This window comes from Sciurus vulgaris (genome assembly GCF_902686455.1).
Source record: "Sciurus vulgaris genome assembly, chromosome: 15".
NCBI lineage: Eukaryota > Metazoa > Chordata > Mammalia > Rodentia > Sciuridae > Sciurus > Sciurus vulgaris.
Genome location: NC_136476.1, coordinates 6,260,784 through 6,272,947, shown reverse-complemented (window position 1 = coordinate 6,272,947; position 12,164 = coordinate 6,260,784). Strand labels below are relative to the sequence as shown.

The 12,164-nt window shown below is 40.7% G+C and overlaps 1 protein-coding gene and 1 pseudogene across 2 annotated transcripts; one reads left to right on the top strand and one right to left on the bottom strand.

The window, feature by feature from the left end:
- Positions 1–916: 916 nt before the first annotated feature.
- LOC306644853 (spermatogenesis-associated protein 31D1-like) lies at positions 917–5,431 on the top strand (the record flags this gene model as incomplete). Its single annotated transcript, XM_079112121.1, is given in 9 exon segments — positions 917–955; positions 1,345–1,688; positions 1,775–2,240; positions 2,957–3,230; positions 3,233–4,005; positions 4,133–5,040; positions 5,042–5,073; positions 5,076–5,401; positions 5,405–5,431. Coding segments are annotated over 9 exon segments (3,189 nt in total).
- Positions 5,432–11,313: 5,882 nt separating this feature from the next.
- Positions 11,314–11,640, bottom strand: LOC306644792 (ubiquitin-conjugating enzyme E2 K-like; annotated as a pseudogene). Its single transcript has one exon. The product of its transcript is annotated as a ubiquitin-conjugating enzyme E2 K-like (transcript).
- Between the last annotated feature and the right edge of the window lie 524 nt (positions 11,641–12,164).

The window sequence follows — 12,164 nt, the reverse complement described above, 5'->3', positions numbered from 1 at the left end:
CTAACATGCCAGAATGAAACCATCCAAAAGATGAGGAAGCAGAGTGAACCCCACCAAGGGAGGTTCTTATTTTTTTTTTTTTTTGTCAATGTACATTTTTTTCTATATATATGTGGTGCTGAGAATCAAACCCAGTCCTAAGCTAGGCAAGCACTCTGACACTGAGCCACAACCCAGCCATAGATTCTTATGTTTGTCCAAGGTGAAATATTTTGTGAAATGTCCTTTGTGATTTGTCATTTCCTTTTCACATTACTAAATATTTGTGCAGCTCAGTAAGACATGGAAGTGGGAACTCTAAAGACTAGACACAACTTCACTCTTTATAGAAAGAAGTCAGGCAGGGGTTCAGAGGGGACTAAGGTTTCCATCTGAAGCTCACAGATTATCTTTTGGGGTCTGATGTAGCTTTTCAGGAGAAAGTTGAAAGCACAGGGATTCTCTTGATGGGTTGGATAGAATGTTTGGTTTCTCTGAAAGAGATGTCTGTTCTAACATGAGACCCTCAGTCTCATTCCCATGTCAGGTGTCCTTCATTAAGCCTTCCTCTTATGCTGCTCAGGACAGCAGTGCTGACCTCTACGGCTGCTAAGCAGAATCTGTATCCTAAGCTCTGTCCTCAGGATGCAGGGGACCCTCACAGGGCACTGAAATTCTATGTCCTCCTTGAGCAGAGGATTTCTAAGAACATCAAGAATGTGGATCCCACTGACAAAATCCTCCTTTGTAATTGTCAAAGAAAGGAAAATTAAAAATATTTCATTGCCTTTCAAAATTAATAAAAGGAAGAAATACATTTCTACTAACTAAAAAATGAAGAGTTGTGCGATTCTGGCATAATAAATGTCGAAGCTTGCTAAAGAAATGATAAAAAGAAATGAGCCCCAGTTCCTTATTCATTCCTTTTTGTTTCAGCATGAGGGCACAAGGAAGAGGAAAAGTGGAGTATTTAAAGGTAAGGTTCTGCCTGTCTGACCTGAGCTCTACAAGGGTGAGCCTTCCTGTCTCCTCCAGCTCCATGTTTTTAGAGTATGCCAGTTTGTAGGCACAGACTCTCAGGTAATAGAGTCTCAGAAAAGAGGTTCAAGAGAAGTCAGTCAGAACTGAGACATTCCTCAGAGTCTCTGCCCTGCACTCCCTTGTAATTTCCATTCTCACATTACTAAAATGTTTGGCCAACTACTGGTTACTGCCATGGTTGCATTGGGAGGGGGGAGCATGTTGTGAGGACATGGATGTGGGGAGTGTAAAGCAGGTAGCAGGCTCCCCCACCACCAGGAGAACTGCAGACCCTCCTTTCCCTTGTACTGTTCAGGTTACAGCTTTGTACTTTGTCTCCTGCAGCCCTCAGGCCAGAATAGTGATATCATCCACTTCCGGCAACTCTTATGTCCAGATCCCCTCTGTGGAGTGTGTAATAGAACATCTGCTAAGGTCAGTCAAATGCTGTGTAAAGTGTCCTTGGAAGATGCTGCTAATTCTGTGTCCCATGTGCCTTCCATAACGTCTGTGAAAGACTCATCAATTTTTCTGTCTGCTGTTGTCTCAGCCATCCCTTCAGAAACTTCAATATCAGCCCCTTTGTCTGAGCCCACTCCACCTCCTTCCTCTGAAGTCTCATCTGTCCAAGCCACCTCTTTAACTGACCAAGTTTTGCCCTCATCACTGGGTGACCCTCTGCCACCAGAGTCTGTTCCTCCCTTGAGTTCAGACCTTCAGTGGATCAATTCCAAACTCAACCACCTTTTCCAATCCCTCCCCCGTTACATGACAGTCAAGAAATGCAATCTGATCTCCAACCTGAAGCCACCCTGTCTCTGGTGGATAGCCCGGATGGATTGTCCACTAATGTCCCAATGACCAGAAGCACTGACAGTGCAAGTCTTGCAAAACAGTCCCATGCTGAGAACTTGTCTCCACCTAAATTGGAGCACACTGATGATAATAGAAACCTCATTGACCTCCATTCTTCTGAGCCCTCTTTTGAAAGTGATGCTACAGCCAACCTTGTAGAATCTAGAAACATCTCCTTTCTCAGCCCAGATGTCTTGGCACTTCTGGAGAGACAAATAAAAAAGAAGGGTGATTTCCTGATGCAGAAGGAAAAGAAAAAGAAAAAATCTTTTCCAAAAGAACTTAAGCCAGACTACCAACTGAATTCCTCAGAGAAAATGTTAGAGTCAGTTGCTGATCAACAGGACTCACCTGTCTCTCTCCCTTTGAAGACCCTCGTTTTTCTTGTACTGGTTCTGATTACAGCTTTGTACTTTCTGTCTCCTGCCCTTGGGCTAGAGTAGTGATATCATCCACTTCTGGCAACTCTCATGTCCAGAGCCCCTCTATGGAGTGTGTAATGGAACATGTGTTAAGTTCAGTCATCTGCTCTGTAAGGCGTCCTTGGAAGATGCTGCTAATTCTGTGTCCCATGTGCCTTCCATAACGTCTGTGAAAGACTCATCAATTTTTCTGTCTGCTGTTGTCTCAGCCATCCCTTCAGAAACTTCAATATCAGCCTATTTGTCTGAGGCAATCCCATCCCTCCTTGAGCAGAGGATTTCTAAGAACATCAACAATGTGGATTCCACCGACAAAATCCTCTTTTGTAATTGTCAAAGATGGGAAATTTAAAAATATTTCATTGCCTTTCAAATTTAATAAAAGGAAGAAATACATTTCTACTAACTAAAAAATGAAGAGTTGTGCGATTCTGGCATAATGAATGTTTAAGCTTGCTACAGAAAGATCAAAAGTAATGAGCCCCAGCCCCTCATTCATTCCTTTTTGTTTTCAGTGTCAGGGCACAAGAAAGAGGAAAAGTGAAGTATTTAAAGGTAAGGTTATGCCTGTTTGATCTGAGCTCTACAAGGGTGATTTCCTATCTCTTCCAGGATGCTAGTTTGTAGGCACAGTCTCTCAGGAATATAACGTGTTACAGAAAGAGCAGGAAAATGTGTAGGAACAAAAATCCAAGGAAGAATTTTGTCCTCCAGCTCCCAATCTTTTATTGGATAGACAGTTCTCCAAGGCTTACGTTTCACCATCCATCCTCCTGGGAGATTTTCCCCTCAAAAATGAGCTTTGGAAGAAACTAGAGCACCACCTTCAAAAGCAACTTATTCAACAATGGTGGGTTCTGCCCCACAGAGTCCATGAGTCCCTGTCAAGTATGAATCCTCAAACAGAAGTTCCTGAGGCAGCTGAACCTAAGAGCAATTATGGACTTTCATGGATCTCCTTAAGGGTCAAATTAGCAAAGAACTTAAATTGAGCCAACCCAAAAGTTCCCATGAAAGAATCTCAGAATTGCTTCCTCTAGAGGAGAAAATGAAGAAAGTAAAGAGTCCAGAGATTGGCAAAAAAGATTATCCACTGAGTGACCCAAAGGGGGCTCCAGATAATAGTCTGTACTCTGACTTTGAGACAGACCTGAAAAATCAATTGAATAGTCTTTTAGGAAAACAATCAAGAACCTCAAGGGATAACTCAATTCGGAAACAACTGACAGAAGCTCTGGAAGTATATTTGAGCAAGAAATTTGAGGAAATCAATGAGAGTCAGATGCCTGGCTCTGTGCATAGATCATGGCATTCTATAGAGCAGACATTGAGTTGCTCCAAGAAATCCCCCAGCAAAATGAAACACAGTGATTTGGCACCACTGGTGGGTGAGGACAACTGCCTCAATACCTCCCAGGATATTTCCTTCCTTGGTTCCAACAAACAAAAGAAGTTGGAAGACCATATTAAACTGTTTCATAAGAGGATGATATGTGGGCTTCCCCACAAGGTCCAGGAATCCATAGATATCTTCAACATGAAAGGGACCCCATCCTGGTCCTCTTTTCATTCTGAAGTTCCCCCCTCAGCCAGCCTTATTTCTGGTAAGGCTTCTAATATTGGAGTCTCCAAGCCCCTTAAAGGAGGCTTTCACACTTTTCATGGAGATAAGATGGGAACAACAAATTCAGTTCCCACTGTAGATCGTCCTCTTCCTGCCACTTCAACTGTGAGCAAGGAAAGTAAGAGGACACTAAGATATTCACCCTCTTGTATCTCTCATGAGCTTACAGAGAAAATCAAGGCAATTGAGAGTGACAGACAGACTTTGTTACCCTGCATACACAGTGACATAGATGAAGAGAGTCAGAAGCAGAAAGAAAGCAAAAGAACTCTGTGTTGTTCGATCACAATCTACTAACAGCCTGATGAGCATAGAGGCAGAAAGCTTCTCAGTGATAGATGTGAATATGAGTAAAGTTGAACCAACCCTGACCACTGAAAGACCCCCAGAAGGAATATCGGCTCCCAAAGATTCTGAAACATCAGATCTTAAAAATCAGTTGCTTAATGAGTTGAAGTTTAAAATGGAGACCAGGGAGCGTGGCCTGGCTTCAGGCTTTACCCCTGACTTGACATCTAAGACATTACTAACTCATTTCCAGAGTGCTTCTAGTGGGGACATGGCAGCTTCCCAGGTGCTACAAGCCCATTTTGAGAATAGAGGGATCAGTATAGAGCAGGGACAAAAACCCTGGATCCCTACACATGTTTTATGCAAGTGTCAGGACAAGAATTTACCACTAGCATCAAAGAGGGAGTGCCCACTGGCACCCAAAACAGGTGAGTTTGGTGGAGGGGATGCAGGGTTGGGGACACGCCAACCTAGAAGGAGGCCCCACCACACTCAAGACACAACATTAAAGGAGGTATTTGGGAGCAAGTCCTCCCAAACCCCATCACTGAAGGGACAACCTCCTCCTGAAAACATCAGAAATCAGATTAAACACTTTTTTCAATGGTTTTGTCCTAGTACAAAAGCCAAAGGGCAAGAAGGTTTTCTGAAAAAGGGCAGCTCTTCATCATCCATGAAAGGCCGAAACCCGATTAAGAGGAGAGCTGCCTTCACTGGGAATACTGAAGCTCAGAAAATCATGACGGACATTGGGAAGGTCTTAGAGGAGAAACTAGTGGGGAGGCATGCAGTAGAGAAAAAGCCTCTTTCCACCCTGAGGATGTCTGGGAAAATTCAGCACAAGGCAGGACCAGGTTCAGGCTGAGCCTCTGCAGAAACAGGCCTCAACCTCAAGACTCCTTGTTCTAAGGTGCCAAGTGCCAAGTCTTGCAGCCAGGAAGTTGGTCTCACTGGTCAGAGGTATCCTACAAGGAACAGATGGATCATGGACAGGGGCAGACAACCCCAGAAAAGTGAGACAGTACAGGATAAGCTATTATGTCAGAGGCATTCCCCACCCATGCCATACAAGGAGCCCATGCTCCACCCAAATACTACCTACAGATGTCAAGTTGGTCAGGTGCCTCCAGCTATCCCTACTTTTGCTAAAGGCACTGTGTTGGGAAATTTTTCCCTATTGTTGGAACAGAAAAGGCTTCTCCGGAATGTCTAGAAAGAAAATTTTCTTCCCCCCAAATAATATATTGATTTTCCCCAATAAATTTTCTAATAAGATGCTGTCGTTTCTGCGTACTGTGTTGGAGGTTTGGGTAACCCATATCTTATGCTTAGGGAAGGGGAGAACCTCTTGCTGATTGCCTCTTTGCTGTCACTGCTTCAAGAGCAGGAAGAATTTTGAGAATGGAGTGACTTAGTCATTTTTTACAAACAGGTGTTAGTAACCAGAAGATCATACAGAATGGTGAAACTTGCTTGAGGGTATTGCTTCAGTGGATTCTGGGTGATGGGGGTAGGGTCTAGGAGCAGGATAGGTGCTGCCTAAGAAGTTCTTTACTGGAAAATCACTTTAGGGAACAGTTTCCCTTAAGGGAACAGTTTCCCTGCCCTGGTTACCATGTATTTTTGGAAAGCAAAAGGCAAGCCTGGATGTTAGTATAGGTAAGCCTAAATGTTGGTGTTAGGAATTTTAAACTCCTAGTGTATGATAATGCTGAGATGAAGTCAAAGATGCTTTAGAGAGAAAGTCACAAAATGAAACAAAAACATGAAGGCAGAAGTGTACATGGGGTGTTCTAAGCATCTGCATGGCTGATTGCCAAGCATGGCATACCTCTTGCCCTTAGTAGGTACAGTTCACTTTTCAGGATGGAAATACCATCTTTGACTTTCATGGGCTGCTTGAAGACATAGATCTCCATCACCTGCAGCTCACAGTCTAGAGCTGAGTCTTGGGCTGTGCACCAGAGTTACAGATATTTGAGGGTTTATCACAGATCTGCACAAAATGCTCCTTTTAACCAAGTCACTGCACGCATTCATTGTAAAAATAGGGGTCTGTTGGGAAGGTAACTGCACTTGTACAGATTGGGACTCAAAAATGGGTTGAGTTTCCCAGAGCCTTTTTGTTTTTTAGTGCATTTTAATTATACAGAGAGTAATGGGTTTCATTGTCTCAGAGTACTCTTGAATTATTTTTTTAAGAAACATTTGTGAATATATTTGATGCAAGTATGAAAATTAAAAAGATAAATGCACCAAAGCCCCTCATTCTACCACACTTCTTATTTGCAGTATCTGAAGTTCAGCACTTAGTTCCTTTCAACTCATCTTAGGACTCTTTATTTCCATTCCAGTTTCTTAGAGCTGCATCCTACAACATAAACCAGGAACACGCATTGGAGTAATATAACCTGACTCCAGCCTTTATCCAGCCAGCATATGCCTTCAGTTTGTCAACTTTCAACTCCCAGTCTTTAGTTTTTGCACTTACTCATCTATCCACTAATTTATTTCCTCCCTCTTCAAGGTAGGCTTCAAGATCTCTCAAGCAACCTACATTTAGCACTGCTCCAAATGGGCCTAATACACCCCATTTAATCCTTACTCTCTGGCAAACCCCCCAACTCTGCCTTTTCTAGAAATGTCTTCCTATAAGTGACTGATTGCTATTGGATTCAAATCTTATAAATCTACTGGAACCACCATAAATTCATGATATCCACCAGCATGAAATGGAAATGATTCACTCATTCATTTCCCCAAATAATTATTCTATGCTTGCTTTCAGTTAACAAGCCTTTTGGAACTTAGGCCACTGATTCCTTAGTCTATTCTTCTATACTACTTACATCTATTTCAAACCTCCTGCACTTTCCTCAAAATGAGGCCATCTCCACTTATGTGCTGGACTCATAAATCACAAAGGAACTGAAGACATTCAGATGGAAACTTGGCATGGAAAACATTTCAAAAACTATCAATTCCTCCTTTTTTTCTTCTTCCTGTTCTATACAAAGTTTTCTTTCCAAGGTCCCAGCCTCAAAGGAATTACACTTCTGGAAGTGTCTTTATTGAGAGCTCAGATTGAATTTTGACAGATTGACCCAAACTTGCTAACCATTCTTTTTGGTCTTCCCCTCTCCTTATGAGGCACTCAACATATTTCAAAATTACAAAAATGTTTAAACATACAGGGATAGATAGAAAAATGAAACATATAGGGACAGATAGACAAAACTCCCCATGCACCCTGTCCTCAAATTTTACAATTATCAGCATGTGTGGTGTAACCCATCTTTTAATGATTAAAAGGCAAAAATCCATTTAAATACTTGCTATCATCTCTCAGATATGCTATGTGGCCTGTGTATATTTATCATACATGCAGAACACAGATATATAGCACTGGTGATTAAGAACGGGGAGCATCATTTGATAATCAGTTCTGCTCTGCCTTTTAGTCAACACTGCGAAGTCTATCAATTCCTTCCCCAACTCCATACAAGAAGTAACCTTACAAAATTCAGGGCATAATATTGTATTTACACAGTGAATACAATATGAAAAGAGGAGCAGTAAATTGTACATTAGTCAGATTTGCATATACCCAGCAAGAAAATTTTAGGGAAGAAAAAGTTTAGTTTGGCTGTGGTTCTAAAAGTTTAGTACATGTTCAGTTGAGTTCATGGCTCTGGGCCTAAGGATCATGGCAGAAGGACATGGTGGAGGAGCTGAGGAGCACTGATATATTTATCCATTGAAGGCAAGCAGGAAGGAACAAGGAAGGGAAAAAGGGAGAGCAAGGGAGGGAGGAAAGGGGAGAGGTGGGGGAGAGAGAGAGAGAGAGAGAGCAAAGGAGGGAGGTGGGGGGGGGAGAGAGAGAGAGAGAAAGAGAGCGGGAGCTGCAGCAAAGGGCACACAGGCAGTACCCACTTCCTTCGGTCATGCCCCTCCTGTCCACAGCACCACTCAGTCAGTCCATTCAAACTAAAATTCTGCAATCAGGTCACAACTATCATAACCTAAACATTTTATTTCTGGCTACAAAATGAATGAGCTGTCAAAACTGTTAAATGAAAGAAATCAATTACAAATGATCATATAAGAGTCCATTCTTATGAAATATTCAGAAAAGGTAAAATAAAGATAGAACATAGAGTAGTAGTTTCTTAGTGCTGGAAGATGATAACTGAAGTTTACAGGGTTCATTTTGCAAATCACAAAAATATTTTAAAATTGACTCATGAGAGATGCACAACTCTGTGAATACATTGTTGAATCACCTATTGTCACTATTTTGATCTATTGGCAGTCTCTTCTTTTGAGCATTATATACATATGCTAAAAAATACACATTAATTTCTGAGTATTTGAGAATATAGGTCATATACCATGTACTTTTTTCTTATTTCTTCACATACTAAGTAAATTTAACATTGACATAAAACTTAAAGCTAATCTTTCATCCATATTCCATTTTTTGGCCACATTATCCAATAATATCTAGCTTTATTTTTATTTTAAATCTCCATTAAAAATCCAGTGTAGAATCATGCATTGCATTTAATTGTCATGTGTCTTAGTCTCCTTTAATCTGGAAACATTTCTCAGCCTTTCTTTTTATATGGCCTTTCTGGAGAATATATTCTATGGGCCATTTTTATAACTGCTTCGCATCAGGAAATTTTTTGGTGACTGTTATCTTACTCAGATATTACAGGATGTTTTTACATTTGTCAGTCCTGGGACCTCAGGGCCTGTCATAAATAGATTTGTTATAGCAACAAAAAAACAACAATATCAAAAGCTTTGTGGAGGAATTCTCCTGAACAGCAAGCTCTTCTGTGGTCAATGTAGGTAGATGAGAGGAGGCAGGATTGAAGCATATCTCTGTTTTGGGCAAAGATAATGGAGCATCTGTGAATGCAAGAAGACAAGCAGAGAAAGGGGCTGTTAACACTGGAAAACCCTCATCAAACTGAAAAGAACTGGTGAAACATTTTGGTTGTCTTGTCATACTTAGAAGTCCTCTATCCCTGGGAGCTTTGTGCCAGAGATCAAGGTTGAAACTGATAAGACTGTCACACACAGTTTCTATAGGCAGGGCATCACCATAGCAACTAAGCATCCTCTACCCATGCACAGAAACATTCTCAGGCAGCGGGCACACAACAGGCATGAAGCAATCAGGGGCACCAATCTCAGTCACCACTCTCCACATCAACCAATATTGTTAAATCCAACAAATCACCCTTCAAAATTGAAGAAGAAATAAAAACCTTCCAAGGTAAGCAGAAGCTAAATGAATTCATGACTACAGAGCTTGAACTACAGAACTTATTTAAAGAAATACTGCCCACACAAGAAGTGAAAAATGAACAAATCTCACTTGAAGAGTAGCTGAGTAAATGAGAAACAGAAACAAATTACATTTTATAAATCAAAATGATAGAACTTAATTACATTTTATAAATCAAAATGATAGAACTTAATAAACATCTCTATAACAATGTAAGTTATCTATGTAAATTATCTCAACTCTGTAATTAAAAGACAGGCTGGCATGATGAATTGAAAAACAAGATCCAACTACATGTTTACAAGAGACTCACCTTACAGGCAAAGACAGTCACAGACTAAAAGCGAAGGAATAAAATTGATATAGCATGTTAATGGAGCCTGAAAACAAGCTGGAGAAGCGATTCTCATATCTAAACAATTCAAAACAAAATTAATCAATAGAGGCAAGATCATGTCATACTGATAAAGGGAACTATTTAGTGAGAAGATATAATGATAGTAAATATTTATGCTGGAAATGTGGGTGCAACTAATTATATAAAACTGACACTACTCAGATGAAAAACTCAGATGCCAATATACTGAGTAACATCAATATGCCAATCTCACCAATAGATAGGTTATCCAGATAAATCAGTAAAGACAATTTGGACCTAAAATATTATAACTCAAATGGACTTAACATATATCTTTAGAATATTTCATCCCGATCAGTCCATGGTCCATGAAACCTCCAAAAGAGACCATATCTTCAGCTGCAAAGCAACTCTTAGCAAATACAAAATAAATAGTATAATTCCTTGCACCTACCTATATCATAGTGGAATTAAATTAGAAATCAACACCAAAGAACCCATGAAGTCAAAAAATTAGGCTAAAAATTACCAAAATAATTCATTGTATCTAAGTTCTCAACAAAAATTTTTTAATTTCATCAGTTTAAAAATTAAAAATCAGTGAAAATTAAAATTCACTGAAAAACTAAGGTTCTTTCCTTAAATCTGGGAATACTGCAACTTCAGGTATTTACTGGTTTTGCAAGAGAAAATTGACAACCCCATTTTTACATTTTTACTTAAATGAGAGTTTGAAAAACTGTGACAACACATTCCAAATCTATGACCTAAAATTGCAGTAAAATATACTGACCCTCAGCACATTTCCCCACCAAGTACAGAGAAATGTACCATCAGAATATTAGCTGTGTGTGGTAAGAGGGAAGAAAACAGATATAGTGCCCAATCTATCAAGAGGACATAAAGACTCTGAATAAGCCACCATCTTAAATTCTGGATAAATCTCACATTTAAGAATTTTCTAATGCTTCAAATGGTGGTCTTCTCAGCTACCCATCCTAAGAAGTCAAATACAAGCATGCAAGTAAATTCGCAGCCAAGAGGATCCATGTTGAGAACAGTTAAGGAGGCTGTGATGCAACACCAACAATTTGAATGGCCCTGACACACTCAAAATATCAATCATTCAACAAAATCCTGAAGCAAACTTTTGCTAGTCTAGTTACACTGCTGAACATTAAACTAGCATTTTTTTCCCAAGGTTTTAACTTATCTCAAAGAATCTTTACACTATTAAGTATGAGACAAAAGTAAAGTATTTCCCCTTTTTAAATTTACACAGACATTCAATTAGCTTTATTTGCAGAGCAGGGATTTTCTTTTTCAGACTCCAATGGGGCCTAGATAACATCATTAGGCAAGATTGCCAGTTTGAAAGAAATCTATGTAGAACATTGAAAATAGCAGATGTTGGTGCTCCTCAAGAATAAGCAAGTTTGACTCTCAGCAGTGCGCTCTCTAGGCCTCAGTTACTCAGAAGCAATTCTGTGGCAGTCTCTACATCCCCTGATTTTGAAGTCAAGGCCACTATTATTGCATTTCTATGGAAGCCCATAAAAAAACATGCTTTCTATTATTATTTTTTTTTTTTTTTTTGGCGTATTCCGGACTAGAAACTGGTGCTCCATCCACTAGAAACATGTGCACCCAAAGTCGAGCTACTTAACTGAACATTTTCAGATTTTGTACTGATTTGCTACTACCGCATCTTGTGGATCAACCGGTTCTGCAGCTGCCAATAATGCTTGCAGTGACAGCAATACCGTGCGTAGAGTCATTGCTGCTGCCCATTGATCTTCAGGATATCAAAAAAAAAAAAAAAAAAAAAAAAAAAAAAAAAAAAAAAATAGCCCGTGACAGAACTAATATATTAGGATGCCATATTTTAGTGAAAAACCGGACCTTAAGGGGATTGAATGGATGCATTTCTGGTATTTTTATCTCTAGTTGATATCTTCCTCTTATCTCCTGTGTTACATCTAGGACCACCTCCATTTCACACACCTTGTCCTCCACCGCCTCTTCCCTCCGTGATTCAGACCAAGCACACGAAGGCTGCCCTGCCGCCGTGCTCTCCTCAGTGTGGAATCACCTCCACTGGGTCTGTGCACAAGCAGGACGTTGACCTGGGTTCGGGTCCGGGTCCGTTATAGCCCCAACCCGCACCGCCGCCGCGAGCCCGCCGCGAGCCCGCCGGAAGTCAGCCAGGAGCCCGCCGCGAGCCCGCCGAGAGCCCGCGCTGAGTCCGCGCATCTCTAGGGAAGCTCTGGCCTCGTGGCTGCGCCCTGTCGGCGTTGGAGTGAATGATGAATTATT